This window comes from Mytilus californianus, unplaced genomic scaffold (genome assembly GCF_021869535.1).
Source record: "Mytilus californianus isolate M0D057914Y unplaced genomic scaffold, xbMytCali1.0.p SCAF_8, whole genome shotgun sequence".
In the NCBI taxonomy this organism is placed as follows: domain Eukaryota; kingdom Metazoa; phylum Mollusca; class Bivalvia; order Mytilida; family Mytilidae; genus Mytilus; species Mytilus californianus.
This window is the reverse complement of record NW_026262734.1, coordinates 67,831,685-67,850,492: the sequence shown is the minus strand read 5'-3', so window position 1 is coordinate 67,850,492 and position 18,808 is coordinate 67,831,685. Positions and strand designations below refer to the sequence as shown.

General features: G+C 31.2%; 2 protein-coding genes across 2 annotated transcripts; one reads left to right on the top strand and one right to left on the bottom strand.

Moving 5' to 3' along the window:
- The first annotated feature begins 1,543 nt into the window (after window positions 1–1,543).
- LOC127712312 (protein Daple-like) lies at window positions 1,544–8,052 on the top strand. The gene is made up of 5 exons (XM_052218683.1): window positions 1,544–1,885; window positions 3,048–3,311; window positions 4,703–4,971; window positions 5,576–6,143; window positions 7,736–8,052. Exons 1-5 carry the CDS (start codon window positions 1,576–1,578, stop codon window positions 7,774–7,776), a joined length of 1,452 nt encoding a protein of 483 aa, XP_052074643.1. The 5' UTR covers window positions 1,544–1,575; the 3' UTR covers window positions 7,777–8,052.
- Window positions 8,053–11,280: 3,228 nt separating this feature from the next.
- LOC127712315 (four-domain proteases inhibitor-like) lies at window positions 11,281–18,768 on the bottom strand. Its single transcript, XM_052218686.1, has 5 exons — window positions 18,736–18,768; window positions 15,882–16,002; window positions 14,630–14,691; window positions 12,911–13,034; window positions 11,281–11,357 (listed from the first exon to the last, which is right to left on the bottom strand). Exons 2-5 carry the CDS (start codon window positions 15,956–15,958, stop codon window positions 11,312–11,314), a joined length of 309 nt encoding a protein of 102 aa, XP_052074646.1. The 5' UTR covers window positions 15,959–16,002; window positions 18,736–18,768; the 3' UTR covers window positions 11,281–11,311.
- Between the last annotated feature and the right edge of the window lie 40 nt (window positions 18,769–18,808).

Below are 18,808 nucleotides of genomic sequence, written 5' to 3'. Positions count from 1 at the left end.
GGGTTACAAACTAAAACTGAGGGAAACGCATCAAATATAAGAGGAGAACAACGACACAACAAAAACACAACATTAAAATGTAACACACACAGAAACGAACTATAATATAACAATGGCCATTTTCCTGACTTGGTACAGGACATTTTAAGAAAAAAATGGTGGGTTTAACCTGGTTTTGTGGCATGCCAAACCTCCCGCTTTAATGGCAACGTCAAACACAACACCAAAACGACAACATCACATGACAGGACCACTAAGTCAGGAATTTGATGTTCAGTAGTTGTCGTTTGTTGATGTGGTTCATAAGTGTTTCTCGTTTCTCGTTTTTTATATAGATTAGACCGTTGGTTTTCCCGTTTGAATGGTTTTACACTAGTAATTTTTGGGGCCCTTTATAGCTTATTGTTCGGTGTGAGCCAAGGCTCCGTGTTAAATACCGTACTGTGACCTATAATGGTTTACTTTTATAAATTTTGACTTAGATGGAGAGTTGTCTCATTGGCACTTATACCACATCTTCTTATATCTATATAATACAAGCAATTATAGGTCACCGTACGACAATAAGAAAAGCCCATACCGTAAAGTCTGGTATAATTTTTTTACAAATAGCCCTCCCGAGAAAATTCCGAAAATCGTGTTTTTTTCATTATGGTACTGATCCGTGGAATTGATTTGTGGAAATTATCAACTACACATGCATAGGTTTCAAAAATTTATAGACCTTTGTCGGCGACAACAAAGTGTTGACGGACGGGCGGACAGTCGGGCTGACTGGTTGATAAAAAAATAATCTTGTGATGGGTAAAGAAGATAACCAAATTACTTCTATTATTCGACATCAACTTTGATGAAGGGGAATTAGAAAATACAGCAAAATCAATTAATGCATTATATCTATCATTTGAATTATCCGACTTAAGACTGTCGACATTGATAAGTTTGATAAGCAAATTCATAATTTTTTTAGCAAACATGAGAATGAAACAGGAGTTCACAATTCAACTAAAGTTGTTCAGCACAAACTTTTTTATGTAAACCTCGATTTATGTTATAAACAGCATTGTTGTTACATAAGCAATTTTAAAACTGACTTTTAGATGTTCTCCGTCTGCTTTCGCGCATCATTGATGGGAGTTACTGGCAATTAATTACATCGTATGCTAGTATTGTCTGTGTTCTTCTAACATGATTCGTCGTCATTCCTGTCTTAAGTTCGCAACTTCCTTTAAACCATAATGCTGGATTCAACCAACTTGCTCATACATTTCTACAATAAGAACCGCGTTGTGCACGTCCATTTTTAATTGCTGATTACTCTGTCTTGATTTTACTTAATTGAACAATGGTTATCATATGGTTTTTTTGTCATATATGACCCTTAGATGACCCTTAGATGACCAGAATCTAAGTTAATAATATGATCATGCACATTCGGATTTATTCAGTTGTGAAACAAATAGTTTAACTCGTAGAGATATACAATGAGTTGTTTTAATGCTTACGGTGAACCCCTGGTAATTTAATAAAACCAGTGCCAATAGGTGAAAGATTTGTGGATTTGATATTATTTAAATGAGAGACATTAAAACTTCCGGGATACATGCACTAAATGTGTTTATTATGGGGAGGATACAAGACTGTTTTAAAGAAAATAGTGATGTTATTGTGGAATTGTTATCCAAAAATCTGAATCAAATTGTGTTTAAGTTGCACAGACGAAATATAATATCGGACAGTGAAAAGCTTGGTGTTGAATGTAGTTTGTCGCCACATTTGGGAATACGAGATTTGTTTTATTACATAGAAGTTAATGATAAATCCGAAGAATTTATTGAAGTACTTAATCAGACTGAAAATGGCGGAATAGCACATCTTGTTCGCCGTAAGTAAATTGCACTGTGATATAAATATATGTTAAAGCTGTAAGAAGTTAGATGCATAGTCAATTCTGGTCAGCCAAAACTTCTCATAAAAACAAATGAAATAACGTTTTTTGTATTGTTCTATCACATTTCCCGTCTCTTTGAGAAATGTAAGACTTTCAATTTATTGATATTGTATTCCATTGCTTGTTCATCGAACCTTATTAACTTAATATAAGTGTATTTGTTATCATTATTGAAATGAGGTTCACAACCTTGTTTATGTGATTCTTTTTTCTTGTACTTTTGATAATGCATCTTTTTCTGTGTCATGATATAATTTTTCTAATTATTTACGTTTGTTGAAATATAGGAGCAAATACTAAGGCGACAATAAAACACTATAAGTCTAAATTAAACAGACACGCCATGTACAAAAAGAAAAACGATGAAAAGTCAAACAAAATCTTCAAAGAGTTCCGGACGGTTGAGAAGCTTCTGCTCATCTTTTGCCACCCGCCGTGTTATAAATTAATATGTCGTGTATGGGGTTGCTCAATCTAGAAAAAAAACCGGGATTGTGATTAAATCAAAACCCTTGAGCTTTAATTTGTTAAGTACAAATTAATTGAAATCAAAACTAACAACAAGTTTTAACTAATTAATTAAGGAAGTGGGAAACACATTTTAAAAATCCAACAAAAAAAGAATTTTCAAGATAACAATGGAACTAAATACCATTACATGACTTTAACAAAATTTAAATAAGACGATAAATACATCAAACTAAACGTTGAATAATTAATCAAACGAAGATAAAGACTTATGCCATACTGTTAACTGACTTGATAGGGGTCATTAATTGTTATATATTTCCCATCAATAATAAATTTTAGTACAATACTATTTGATCAGATTACATTTTAAATCAAAGCCAGTCGTGATACGGTTGAAATAATAACGATATGAGGTTTGTTTTGAAATCAAGTAACTCATATCTTAGGAGGTCTATAAAATCTGTTATAAAAGACATAATATCTGGGTTTTTTTTTTAATTTGAGAATGAATTTCAAAATTAAAACTGCGGACTGTGGAATCAAACAAATAACAATCGTAAAAATAATTTCGTTGAATTATAACTGTATAATTACATTTTATCAAATGAATTGTTTTTTCTATTAGTTTCAGCGAATTATTACTTTACGTCAGAATTAAAAAATTCGGAATATGCAATAGGCACGGATGTTGTTTTGTCCTGTGAAATCAGTAATGATCGTGCCGTTCAGTGGTTTAAAAATGGAATAGAATTATCAACAGGTTCAAAATACACTCTTAAAAATGATGTTCTTGCCCATCAGCTGATTATTTTGAATGCACAGGAAGAGGATGCAGGCGATTATTTGTGTGAATGTTGCTATGCAAAGACAAAGTGTAGACTAAAAGCAGGTAGGGCAGACTTAACATATTTAAGAGAGACATACAAAATATAGTTACGTTGAGTATATTTATATTTACAAATCATAAGCATCATTTGTTGTGCATCACCCTTCAAAGGGAATACCAGTTTATTTTGATTAATCGTTGTACTACTATACAGTCAATATCTTCACCGACCTTTGTTTTATAAAGTATAATCTAAAGTCAACATTAAAAGACTTTAAGACAAGAAACAAATTAAAAAAAAATCACCCATATAATATATTATGCATTTATTTTATGATTCATCTACTTGCATAATACAAATGACGGATTACAGATTCATTTGAGTTTATGCTATCAACTAATTTCAGTTACAAGGATAATTTACGATACGCAAATTTTGATAATTTTGTGACATTTTGTTTTAGCAAAATTTGAATGATAAATAAATCTATACAACACATATAAAGGTAAAACTCCTGCATAGGTTTTGCTTCGTTTTTATTTATAAGAGAATCATATTCTACAACTTAATGAAACAAAACCTTATGTAAGCATACATGTTGATTGTTAACAAAAACACATATAAACTGCTTTTTCTCATTATGGTTGTTATACGCTACTTTGTTATTGAGTGTTATGAACAACCATTTAAAATTTCAGTTTATCTTAGTGAAAGTGAGTAAGAACATGAATCAGCAGCGTGTTTTTGTATGCCAAAAAAATAATAATATCTAGTTTTTTTTTGCTATTTATTGACGAGAACGCAGGACATTTTAATCATGACAAAATCAATGACTTCCTTTAGTCGATTATTTGTAAGAACTAAGAAAGGATTCACGATGGACACACATATTCTCAGTCTGCCTGGTGATATTTTCTTATTTAAAAATATGACACTTACGGCTCAATTTCACAATATTAACGGATAAAATTTGGTCTTTATCCTAAGGCTTGTTTTCTCCTTTAAGCAGTTTAAAAAAAAAGTATATCTCAAAGCAAACTTATCTCAACTTATCAAAAATACACTCCGAAAATAATCGAAAGAACTATTAAGCTATCACTCATATTATGCTCTACAGTTGTCATCGTAAATCAGCTGATGCTTCTAGTGTCTTATGATTTCAGCTTAAAGGGTGAAACCTTAATTCAGCCAGTGGTACGTTATTAATGGTTTTGACATATTATCTGCCTTTGCACTTGATATTGAATAAAAAGGGGCAGGTGATGCATGCCTATATAACAGAATTTTGATGAGAATTTTACTTTATAATAAAGTAGTCATCAATTGGAACGCGTTATATACTGATGCTATAAATGCATTAAGTGCAGTTAGTCCCTCTCAATACATGCAAACGTTCAACTATAAAGCGCAAAAAATAGCCTTTTTATGTTATAAACATTAATTGTACATTCAGGTTTACAAGTCATTAAAGCTCTTAGAGATTTAGAGTTGGTGAAGGGAGAAACTCTTCATTTAAGTTGCAAGTTGAACAGAGATTTGAATGTCAAATGGTTGAAAAATGGCAAACAAATTTTATGCGACAAACAGACAGATTGCAAGAAAACTTCTAAGGAAAATTTGTTCAAGTACACATTGAAGATGAAAGATATCAAGATGGTAAACAGTGGAGAGTATAGTTGCGTGTGTGGTAATTTCAAAACATCCTGCTTTGTGATAATAACAGTAAGTAATTTTGTACAATCGAAATACGAAAAACAAGCTATTATCATTAACAGACTTTAAAAAAAAACCATTCAAATCTTATTTTAAGCCACTTTTTCATAGTGTGATTGAACGAGTTATCTTCCGTAATGATCAAGAGATTGTCTAATGAACCATATTAAAATCAAATTGAAGTCAAAAGAAACTCGTTCAATTTCATTTTGGAATCTTTTTCTAAAAGAACAAGTTCTGGTCCGATATGGAAATTGTAAAGGTATTTTCATATTTTCTATTTTTGAAGAAACAAATATACCGAGATTCCTGAAAAAAAAGAAATTTAACATTAACTAAATGTCGGTTAGACAACTATCTACTAGATGCCAATGGGGGCGGGGGGTTCAAGCAACTATTTATCTTTGCTGAAAAAGTAACGAAAACATCTGATGAAAGACAGCCTCAGATGACTAATACTAACTACATACGTTCGGTCTAGGTACATACAGCATGTGACTGGTGTAAACACATCTCTTAGCGCTCAATTCTAACCTGTGGTCAGTAATGCAAATTCCTGCATACCGTATTTCCGAAAAGAAAACGAAATATAAAATACTTTATTATATTTAAGGACATACCAATAGAACAAATAATCAATGCCAGAACGACAGAAAAATTGTATGAAATACAAGAGAAAAAGGAGGAACTAACACAGAAAGAAGAAAAAATTGTTAAAGAAGAAACAAAGCTTCTTGAAATGAAAACTGAAATTAAGAACAAAGAAATGGTTATTAAAGAAAAAGTAGATGAAATAGAAAGTCAAAAGTGCAAACTAGCTATAAAAGAGGAAGAGATGAAACAACGAGAAGTACAGTTGGAATTGAAAGAAGCCAAATTTGGCGAACTTGAAAGAGAGAAAAATATGTTAAATAAAAATTCTCTAACCTTGATTCAGCAAAGTGAAGAATTAAAATTTACAAGAGCAAATGCAAAAGTAATGCAAAACGAATTGGATTCATTAAAAGACGAGAAGAGAGAACTAGAAAAAAGGATTGAATTGTTAGAGAAATATATCGACAATGGAAGTGAAACTCATAAAAAGACAATTACAGAAATTAGAGAAACATATGAGAATATGATAACACAAATGAAAGCAGAGCATACAGACTCAATAGCTAATATAGCTAAAACATTAGAGGGTTTGTAATTTACCTGTAGAACTTTATATAGCTTGATGTATGACCTGAAAGTGACGGATAGGGATAATTTTAACGTCTTGTGTCTTTGTCATTCCAAACACACTAAGTTAATTCGTAATTTATTGTTGATGTTGAATTTAACCAGATTTCGTTTTCTGATATAAATTTGCTATTTTATTTTTTTAATCTAAACGATTTTTTTATGTTTCTTATATTAAAAATTCGTTATGTCTGCTTAAAGTATTTGGAGACTGCTGGCTCCCTAGATAAGATTCACACTCTTATCTTTTTCTCATTTTTGTTTTGCTTTTTGTATTTTCGATTTAAGAAAAACTAAAAATTGTGTTTTAGTAAAGAAATTCGACCATATGAAAAATCTGTAATTAAGCTAAAATTTTAATATTTTGGGACAAGATTTAATGTTTCAGAAAAAGCCCCATTTGTTATTTTAACTTATCGAGAAAATAAATGAAAGTTCGGTACTCACAAAACTAGTTGAGACTTGTATATTCTTAATGTGTATGTCTTAAGCTTGGACCAGCAGTGGTTTTAGTTGATTTTGATTCTCTTTAGGCGTATTAATCTTTCAAAGTCTTTGTTTTTTCCCATTTATACTTTATCTTTTAACTCGTGCGACTTGGAACTTTATTAAGGTATTAATGCTTATATTTCATTTTGAAAGGAATTTTCTTAGGTTGTAGTCTTGCTGATTTTCACATTTTGTTTGTATTCAAACTTAAAATAATTGCAACAAAAGAAGAATTAAAAGTTTAACGTCTCTACACAGAACAGTGCCAAACATCAATTATTCCTGATATTTAGGTATGCACAGGATATATCAGTGGCACCCCCAGACAAAATCAAATAGGCAGTTCAAGAGCAATTAGACAGTTCAAGAAAATTGAACACCATATTTTTTTTCTAAATTGTGTTAAATTTAGCTAAAGTCAGTAATTACTTACCCTAGATCTACCTCTTTAAATCAAAATGTATCATAAAAATTTGGTTTATTTCTTATCAATGACTTGTTTGATGGATATTATCTCCATGAATGACCTCATATGGATTTGAAAGTAAAATCAAAGATCGGAGCTACGATCTTTTTCTCTTTCACTTCAAGAATTCTAATATTAAATTCCAAGTAAGAGTGAAAATAGAAATAAACAAGAACGTGTCCATTATACACGGATGCCCCACTCGCACTACCATTTTCTATGTTCAGTGGACCGTGAAATTGGGGTCAAAACCCTTATTTGGCATTAAAATTAGAAAGATCATATCATAAGGAACATGTGTTTCAAGTTGATTGGATTTCAACTTCACCAAAAACTACCTTGACCAAAAACTTTAACATGAAGCGGGACAGACTGACGGACGAACGCACGCACAGACCGAAAAACATAATGCCCCTAGGTGGGGCATAAAAATAAATTTTCAATGATCTAAGAATATTTTTAGGTATAAGGTATATTATATAGTTGATTAGTACATTAAGAAATAACTGGAAAATCTATATAAATAACACTAATATTAAGAGAAAAGCAGTCACCTATAGCGTTCATAAATATATGATCATATTTTTGTTGTTTCAGATATGCAGCGGAAACAATCCGGAATATGTGTAGTTTCATAGTGATGTATAAATTTTCTAGCAACGGTTTGCACAGTTCTTTCTGGATTATGATTGCAGAAAACAGTTGCAGTGTTATTACCTATTCACTTAGCATAATTTGATTGCAGATACAGATTTAGTTTTTGGTTGAATTAGATACTAGTAGATCAACTACCCTACATTTACAAAAACATATACATATTTTAATCCTACGTTGAATGTATCTTGTTCCAAACTTTCTTTAAAGTATCTATGTTATGATATGTGAATATCTAAAAATGTGGCGATGTTACCTTTCTTTTTGTTAATGGTTTTTCCTTATATACAAAAAGATTGATGGCCTTCAACAAATATGCAAGTTTATCAAATATATTCTGACTGTTATATGCATACATGTATATACACCATGCCTTTACCCCACCTCAATCTATACATGTGCTTGTTCCAAGTTAAAAGCCTGTAATAGACCACTTTCGAGTTATGTCCTTCACCGGAAAAGTTCGTCAATTATGCGCGACTTAATGACGTCATTTTCCAGATAGAGGGAACCGCCTGTATCCCTGCACTATTAAAGTTCATCAAGCCTCTTTGTGATCGCCATTATGCAGGATAAACTAGAAATAATGTTTATTCCGTAGGTACTTAATCACACTTCCCTGATGACAGCAGTACTGATTATCAATTATAAGAATTTAATTTGCCGAATAATTCATGCAATGTAGCGTCATATTTTTTTCAACCGCTCGCTCAACATGAGAAGGAAGTGACGATGCCCCTAAACTAACGAATGATGTTCACTAAAATCAAAGTTTTTAACGGAAATGCAACGAACTCGAAAGTGGTCTATTCAGTGGTTATCGTTGGTCTGTTTTTCGTTTATTTCTTGTCATAAATCAGGCATCTGACTTTCTTAAATTGTTTCACATTTTTTCATGTCTGGGCTTTTTATTGCTGACTGTACGGTGTGGATTTTTCTCATTGTTGAAGGTCGAACGGTAACTTATAGTTGCTTAAATCCACGTCCATTGAATAATTGTCTCATTGGATGTTCTTATTTTATTCGAAAGTTTTTTCTCTTTGTGTAACGTGTTAAAGTTGTATGTATGTCTTACAAAATAGCATTTATCATTGAACTTTTTTACCGATTATGAGTAGTCAAAAATTTGTAATACAACAGAGCGATTGATTAAATTGATGGATTGATATTTGCTTGATGTTCTATGGCAAACATTTCAAGTTTATTCATCACATGTACTATATGATAATTGAGTTATGCAAAGCTGATTAGGACGATAGTCGGACAATAGCGGTGTTCATTAGAAAATAAAAACGAGTAGTAGATTTTTCCCCACGACATGTCAATAAATCCTCATTCCGAAATGCTGTTAAAGATTTCTTGCATGTGACGAGTAACACTCTCTAAACGGGACATATCGGAATTAACGTACATCTATATTCTATATACCCACTGCACGATTATACAAAGAGATCAAAATTTATCATATATTTAGTACAAAATACAGCAATTTTGTATATCTAATAAAGGTTCTTTTTTCCAGTCTTTATCACCTACCCTGTATCGCATACCCCGTATCGCATAGCTAAACCCGTATCGCATACCCCGTATCGCATAGCAAAACCCGTATCGCATACCTGGCGTGACGTCATAATTCGAATGACGTCAACGTTTGACATATGACGTCCAGTTGCTGTATTTCCTGGCAAAGGAAAAAAATGAGTTCCCACTAAAACAAATGTCCAATGATTTCAACTAAAAAACATATTTTTCAAAAAATTATTATCCAGTAACTTTACGAGCGATTTTTATATATATATATATATATATATAAAAAAAGACACAATAAGATGTAGAAATATCTGAAGTTTTATTGTTTATTTGGTCATAATTTTCGTGAAGTTTGTTTTCATTACCTGATGGATTAAACACAAATGCAAATTTTTACGATTTTAATTTGGTTAGAATAGATAGCAAACTTTTCAAGACATATTTTTCTTGCTGTTCACCTCGTCAGAAAATTAAAATGATCATAAATAATATCATCGCCAAATAAACAATAAAACTTTAAACATTTCTACATCTTATGATATGTATTTGATAAATATTAATTTTAGTTGAAATAATAGGACAGTATCGTTAGTGGATGCATTTTAATACATGGTCTTTAATAACGTATATTGAGAATGAAAAAAGGTTATAGGGGACATTACGATGTGGATATAAAGCAAATAAGGAAGTCTATAAAAAAAAAAACCAACAAGTCAGCTGGAAAAATACAGGAAAATCATAATGTTCTTTTCTAGCTTATAATTTCGGACGATTTAAAAAAATAGATATCCCATGAATCTGATTCTATTAAAATATATGATAAACAGAATAATACATGGCAAAATCCGTATCGCATGCTGTATCACCACTTGACCAATATCAGCCCTCGGGACCTTCGGCCCTCGGGACCGATATTGGTTTCTCGTGGTGATACAGCATGCGATACGGATTCTGCCATGTATTATTCTATATATATCAATAACAAAATTCATGACATCATAATAGCGCACAGCACATATGTTATTTTCGAAATTAAAATGACGCAGTACATATGTAATTTTCTACAACGTATTCATTTGTTTTCTTTAAATACCATGGTCGAGATAAGATGTGGAAATAATAAAACTTTCCAATTTTTACCTTTCGAAAATATATAATCCGTATAGGATCATCTACGCAATGTTCGTTGAAATATTAATTCAGAATTAATAATTCATTCATTATGATTAGTGGGAAGATATATTGAATTATACATTGATATATCTAGAGAAAATAATGATAATAATAGAATACACTATACCACCTACACCACCATTGAGAAAGTCAATCAAAGTGTTGAACTAAAAGAAAATGAAATAGATAAAGAGTTATAAACCTCGTAAATGGACAGACTTCGAGATTGTCTCGCATTTAGGAAACTACACATGTTATGGACTTTCTTATTGGTCAAGGTGCTACTGAGACCACGCAACATATTGTTTTTGCAATTATGGCGACATGATCTTTGAGATAAAAAAAAAAAAACAATCAATGGCCCGGCACTGACCAATTATTGATATTTGGGATGAAAACTTAAATGGATGGATGGATGGCTGTTCATCGTCCAGCGGCAAATTGAATGCATATTCAGGACGAGAACATGATAATATAATATGAATGCAAACCCTGCTTTGTCCTTTTCCGACGATCTGAGCCGGAATTTTTTAACGTGCTACCTAACAAGATAACAGTCTGCAGGAAGACCTGTCACCCTAACTGGACAGCTATTCTGACCAGTCTTCGCTCTCAACCCTAATTGCCGGGAACATACAAGAAAACCCGTAATTTGTTAAGATAAATATGAGAGAAGTTATAAAGGAAAAGGTATGATAATGCCACTTTTTTGGCCACTTGAATTCGAAAATCTTAAAATATTATGAATCTACCAAATAACATCCTTAAGATGTTCATAAGACAACAATAAATAGTAAATCTATATCAGTTTATTGTTTATGGACATGGACCTTGTTTTACCATTGTCAATGTAGTCTTTGCCCTACAATAATAAACATAATCATAAATTAAGCAATACATGTGGTGAATGATGCGACGCGTTTTTACAGGACTTGCAACTCAATCTATTTCCTCATAATTACACAAAGTCACTATTTTAAAAGTGTATAAAAAATGTATTATGCCATTAAACGACTTACAATTTAAAATTGTATCTGATACCTGTGATGGATTGTCGCAGGTTACAAGTGGCTATCAAAAATTCGAAGTTAAACAGGGAAAAAACCACAAGAACCCAAGGAAACACAACACAGAAAAATTAGAGCAACATAAAGGCGACCGAAATCATGAGATAAACCCTTGGTGGTCTTGGACTGTTTTCTGCACTTTGGTCGGGATATTGTCTCTTTGACACATTCCCCGTTTGCATTCTATATACACATATATAATTATACTCGCACCAGATTTAACTTCAAAGGAATCCTTGGTTGCATGCAGACAAGAAGATCTTTAAAACTCTTCTTTACAAAAGAATGGCGAAATTGCAACGCACGCACTAATGCGTTATGAGACTTGTTAACACTAGCATTTGTGTTTGCTTTAGCTAAACAGTGTAAGAAAATTAAAATTGGACTTAAGTGTCAGCTTACTTTCAAATTATGTAAAATAATTTATTGAAAATGTTGTTGAACATTTTATCATGAGTATGCACAAAAAGAACCAAACAAAAATTGAATGACAGTAAATGATAGCAAAATAATTGAATGACAGTATACATAATAGCAAAATAATTGAATGACAGTATACATAATAGCAAAATAATTGAATGACAGTATACATAATAGCAAAATAATTGAATGACAGTATACATAATAGCAAAATAATGTTTCAGCACAAATATTAAACAAATACAGCTAGAATTAAGGAGACGCTGATCTCATCGGTCGCTTATGTGTTTATTTTCTTCGAGTACATCTTTAAAATTAGTGTAGCCAGTTAAAGAATTTGATGTTGGTGACATGTGTTTGATAGTTTATGTTTAAATTATATGCAAATTATCCCGTCTCGGAACAATCCACAATTTATTTTAGTCTTTTTTTCTCCCAACGTAATTCAACTTATGGGTTGCAGTGTCATTGAACCCGATCTCTTATATTTATAATAATGTGATTCTTGTTTAAAAAAAAAAATCAAAAGAAAATCACTGTCTATGAAATCGAATTTGTAACATTTTTGTAGGATTGGTCATGTATTTATGAACTTAATTCTGATGGTCAATCTCTAGAAGTTCTTTTACTAAAGGTCATGTTAAAGTGCTCTTGTGTTTTTTCCCCCGATATTTTGGAAAACAGACATGCAATATGAACTATGAATACAAAACCATAACATCGTCATAGGAACAATATTTGAACTTCAAATGTCTTTTTGTTTTTTTTGTTATTGGGTTGCTGTCTCAGGGAATTATATCACATATCTCATTGTATTCATAAGTGCCGGAAAAACAGCCAAAAGATTAATTTTTAGTCATAATTGAGAATACTGCGTCATAAAGCCTGTTTCCTTTGAATAGTTGACTGTCAAAAGAGCAATACTTACATGCAAGCAGCTGCTTCCATTTCACAAGTATTACCATATGTTCTTCCATCACTTCCGCAGATAGGGAAATAAATGAATGGACAAGCTCGGAGGCACTGTGTGTCTATCTTAGGGGCTTGTGTTGCTTTTAAAACAAAAACAAAAATGTTACGCACAAATTATTCAAATCTTCTTAGATTATAATTTTAATAATGTTAGCTTCTCATATTTTTAACGTCTCCATAATACGGAATTTTGTAACCCCCTTTTGATTTTTCCTAAGCTATGTATACGTATTAGAAAAGTTTTTCGTTCAACCTAAATACGTCGCGATATTTTTAAACGTCTCAATCTCAAACACAATTCTTGTTAAATATTTAGAATTTTTTAGTTGATTTTCTTATAAAATTAGAATGGAAACGGGGAATGTGTTAAAGAGACAACAACCCGACCAAAGAGCAGAAAACAGCCCAAGGCCAATAATGGGTCTTCAACACAGCGAGAAATTCCCGCAACCGGAGGCGGGCTTCAGCTGGCCCCTTAACAAAACTATGTACTAGTTCAGCGAAAATGGACGTCACACTAAACTCAAAACATATAAATGAACCAAAATTAAAAAAAAAAACATACAATACAAACAAAGGCTACTGACTTTGGACAGAGGCAAAAATGAGGCGGGGTTAAACATGTTTTGTGAGATCTCAACCCTCCCCCTATACCTCTAGTCAATGTAGAATAAACAAACACACAGCAATACGCACAGTAAAACTCAGTTTAAAAGAAGTCCGAGTCCGATGGTAGAATAGGTAACAGAAGAAACTAAGCAAAATGACAATGATACATAAATTAACAAAGGACTACTAGCAGTTACTAATATGCCAGCTCCAGACCTCAATTAAACTGATTGAAAGATTCGATCTTTATCATATGAGAATGAAGCACAATATATACGAGAAGAACATAACCCGTATGATGCCAACAACTGGTGTTTGAATAAATGTGTTTATTACCAATGCAATGACTCATGAGTGAAACAACATTAATTCAAAATATGCCATCTTTAATGACCTGACAACAGTATCGTAACTATATCTCTTCTGAATAAGTCTGTTTAAAGGTTTGGTTAGCTTTCGGGGTGAATGACGACATTTTATTACATTGAATATGAAAAACGCAAAGACAACTCTCTCCCAATTAAAAATTCTTAGTTTCAAAATGCTTTTTATTCTTAAACATTCATCCGGACCTTTAATTAATTTCTTCATAATTAAGATATATTTTTCATTATCTTTTGGAAAAAGACTTTTTCTTGAAAATATTGTTATTTTCAACTTCAGCTGCGAACAACTTTAACTACGAATACGAAAATTCATTTTAATATAATTCTCTGAAATAAGTAAATTATAATCGCAAATTTGTCTCTGAAAAAGTAAACACACTGTTTTTGGTTTTAAGTGTTGTAGGGTTTATGTCTCATTGATGTAAACCGATCGTCCCCGTTTCCTTGACTACTGGCAAATGAGACAGAAAGCTAATCTTGAAACTTACTGTAATTTACAGTATTTTACTTAATGTCATATATGACAGTGTCAAATGACTTTTAAAAGACATACATTTTCAAATCCAATATTGTAAAGCAATCATATCTTCATGTTTAAAAGCGATTTGCGATTTGTTTAAAAGCTCTTTTTATGTACATTTTTTTTATCATCTGGTGAACTATTAATAGAATTCACTTACGAGCAGGTGTCGTGGCAACAACACAAGGACCGCTGCTTACTACTGTAAGTTCTGTTTTCATCCTGAAAAAAATCCATTATATTCTTTAATATAACCTTAAATTTGTATTTAAGAGTTCAGTACCATATTATAAAATTCATTTTATACCATTTGATTCCATAGCAATATTGTTTATGACGGTTTGAATGGGGTCAACATACTATAAAAAAATGGGCAAATGAAAATAAAAAATAGAGAATTATGTACAAAAAATAAAGAAAACAGAAATATGCCCGAAACATTTAAAGAATATAGAAATAAAGACCTCCATCCAGACCCTTATTTGTATAATTTGTTTTTCATGTTTTCTATCTTTTGATATATTTGAATCATCTGAGATTAAAGAGCAACAGTAAATGTAATTACAAATGTATCACAATTCGCCAGGAGTTGACTCCTCATATAGTTATCTTGCTATTATTGAATTGTTTATAAAGTATGCACTTTCTTCATACAAGTCATTGTTGATGTGTATGAATTGTTTATGTGTTATAGGTAAACTGTACACTGATTTTAGAATAAACTGCCCTATGTTCTCGTCTGATTGAATATTGCAACGTTTGATACACAAATACAATGTAAAATGCAAAATTTTGCGAGAGTGGTTTGTTACCGCTAGTTTCGCAATTATATCTTGATTGACAGCACGAAACACCAACTTATGTACGTTTTGATTCTGGTAAATGGGATATTAAAACTCTCAAAAAAATAAAACATTTAACTGTAATAGCATATGCTTGATCAAACCACCTTAACCAACTAACAATAATTCTGTCCATCAAAAATATGATCAGAATATAATTTTTATTTTATATTCTAATTAGCAAGAAAATCATCCTTACTTCAGTTTCTATGTACACACAACAACAAAAAAACCCAACTACAACAAGCAAAACAATAATTAACAATACAGTATTAAAGATTTATTGCAGTTACTAAAATCAGGCTTAAATTACATCAAATGCTCAGCCGTCCTACACTGTAATAATGGCGACTGAACTTCGGTTTAGATTACACACAGAAACGTCATAAATGATTAAGGAATACCAAGGACGTATGTTAGTTATAAATCCTTATATATACTGGAAGAATGGAGTGATTTCGTTTATTCTAATCGTGCTGTGACCGTTTTGCAAAAAGTGTAGTGTTCTTATGTGTAATCTTTCATCAGGTAATGCACTTTCAACGGTGCTTTTATACTACTTGTACTTACTCACAAGATGCTGATCCCATCACACATTTGTTTGAATATGTTTTTCCATCACTGCCACATACTGGCATGTAAATCATAGGACATGCTCTCAGGCAGTTTGGGTCAAGGGACAACCCAACAGCTATAAAAGTAGGAAATAATCCATTATGTCAAACTATTTTTTATTTTATTATTTGGCATCTAGGGTCCCATTCTCAAGCTAGAAGTTGGTAATTAATGTCATAAAAATTAAATTCATAAACCTCTGAATAATCTACTGTTTAATAACACAACAGCTGTTATAATAGAAGAAACACAACTGTAAATGGAAATTAATAAGTATTTTTTTCTACTAGGTGGGCCAAATTTAAAAAAAAAATGATTACAAATCTCTTTTTATTTGGTTAATGGAAAATGAAGATAAAAACATTTTGACAATAATTTGTCAATTATTAGAGGTTATAACACTACAGGGAGATAACTCTGTAAAAATCAAAATTAGTGTTTGTCAAACTGCTATATATCAAATGAATTTTTTCCGATAAAGTGTGTGGTTCCAGTTTTTTTGATTTTTTAATATTTTTTGTCAAAAAGTCAAAGTAAATATTTTGTCAAAATTTTATGAAAATTAAACGAGCTAAATTAATTTTAGTCGAGGTGTTTGGTACCACCTTAAATCCAAATAGAAGTACAATATTCACTTAAATTACTTTGTATAGAGTTATAGATACATATATATATGATCATATATGCATCTACATTATTTACATTTAATTGATAATGCTGGTACATAGAGGTGTGCTGTCCAGTAAAGGGTCTAGAGTAACAAACAATGGGTCATATCATATGATATATATTTTGTATTATTACAAATTACTTATTTCATTCACCTTAATATAAGATGTAACTTACAGTTAATCGATTAAGTCAAAACTAATGTTATAATTTGTTTAACCTATTTTTCTTTTTCTTATATATTATGTTTGAAAAATTAAATTGTAATTATTCTGCTGATGTTGGGCGCCATGATTTGTTTGTTTGTTTGTATGTTTCATTAGAATCCGTAGTTCTGATTGGCTGACAACAATCGCAATGTTCTGCAATATCAAACTTAATTTCCGTATAAAAAACAGCAGCTATAACTGCACGTGCTATCCACGACTATGTTAAAACAATGCTTAGAAAAACTAACAGAAAGCTTGATATAACTCTTATAAAATTTCATCGAACGCTTCATATTAAATAATCGTGTTCAAATTTTTAATCTGAAGCGCTTCCGCGCATCATACAAAATGTGCTTCGTCAACGCTTTTACACCCCAATACAATTATAAAAAGAAGCAGTCAATTGTTAAACACAAAAATAATACAAAGGTCGAAAATATTGGTTAAAAAGTTTGAGAAATAAATATGAAGATTAGAAGAAATATGCGATTCAATGTAATATGCTACAATATTAGTAGGACTGTATTCAGTGAAACAGTTATAATTGTTGTTTTCGATCAAAATGTGTGATTGTCATTTTTGTAATGAGTTCTATCCATAAAGATGCCACCAGTAATTTTTTTTTATATAGATATATACATGTATTTAAAAATTAGACAATTTCTATTTCTTTTTTAACTCTGACAGAACACATCTTAATTTTAAAATGTATGAAAATTCAATTGAAGTTAATTCAATCAGTCCAAGCATGAATATAAGTAGACGTTGGGCGAACAATAACCAAACGGGAACAAAAAACAAATCAAAGAGAAATGTAAATGTCAATGTACGATCTCTAACAAAAAAAAAACTGATAGGTGTGTATACACTATGTCAAGCTACTCTCCACTGCAAACCTAACATTTTAGATTACAAATCACAGCTTTTAAGGCGATACATATTATAGTCTATCGATATAGTCAGTATAGTCGATACAAAACCAGGAATAAGACTAAAATCGACACTACAAAAGTTTAAAGGTAGCCAATGTGTTATACTATTAGACGAGACATCGTTTTGATGGTCTTTGACCTTAAGATAACAGAAAAGTCGTATAAAAAACAACAACGGTGTACTACTCTTGCCTTTTCTTTGCATTTGAATATATGAAGAATTCATCGTGTGTTATGCTAAATCGCATAGCAGTATATCTTGTACACCCGAACCTACCAAAAACGTCAAAATCAGTGACGTTCAAATAATACTTGAACACTTTCTCTGAAATTTATCAAAAATTACATTAACCAACGATATCATTATTGGCATTGGAAGGATTTATCTAACTTAAGTGCTCTTTTGAAATCTCTATTTCGTCAATCATTTTCTTTATGACGGAATGTGTCGAAATAAGTTACAATTGGTCTTTAGTTTTTTTCTAAAAAAAACTCTCAGATAGCTTAGTAGCTCAAGTTTGTCCAACTTTTCGGCTAGATGCTCTGTTTGAAGAATTGTCATAGTTATTTCTCGCTTTAATTTGGTTGCCAACCTTTCCTTATTTGGGGGGGGGGATTCACTATCAATGAAAATAAAACTTTTTGAATGTGATCATTCAAATATTTCACTTTTATAATTACATTTGTTTGGTTAACGTCTCAATATCATTCATCGTACTTCGGAATATACTGAATAAAGTAGACCAACACAATAGTACAGTAATAAAATCCTATTTTATTCAAATGATGACTGTCAAATTTCTAACATGGAACAAATATTTTCTAATAAATAAAGTTCAATGGAAAAGGGTTAAAAAAAAAACTAATTTTAGAGGTAAATCATCTATCACGAAAGAAAAAAAAAAAAGATAAATTAAATAAACAAACCACAATTGGACGAATATTTAACCTTTTATAGGGATAGATGTAAATGGAAAATAAATAAATCATTACACTTACCAAATAAAGCAAACAAAACAATACACAACTTCATGGCTATCAAATTCAAATTAAATTAAAATTATTACACTAG

Excerpts from the sequence above, each read along its gene's own strand:
- LOC127712312 (XM_052218683.1), top strand. The coding sequence starts at position 1,576 with ATGAGAGACATTAAAACTTCCGGGATACATGCACTAAATGTGTTTATT. Across the intron at positions 1,886-3,047 it reads AATAGCACATCTTGTTCGCC|TTTCAGCGAATTATTACTTT; the intron begins GTAAGTAAATTG and ends TTTTTCTATTAG. Across the intron at positions 4,972-5,575 it reads CCTGCTTTGTGATAATAACA|GACATACCAATAGAACAAAT; the intron begins GTAAGTAATTTT and ends ATTATATTTAAG.
- LOC127712315 (XM_052218686.1), bottom strand. The coding sequence starts at position 15,958 with ATGATTTACATGCCAGTATGTGGCAGTGATGGAAAAACATATTCAAAC. Across the intron at positions 14,692-15,881 it reads ATGGGATCAGCATCTTGTGA|GATGAAAACAGAACTTACAG; the intron begins GTAAGTACAAGT and ends GATTTTTTTCAG. Across the intron at positions 11,358-12,910 it reads ATGGAAGCAGCTGCTTGCAT|GGCAAAGACTACATTGACAA; the intron begins GTAAGTATTGCT and ends TTATTATTGTAG.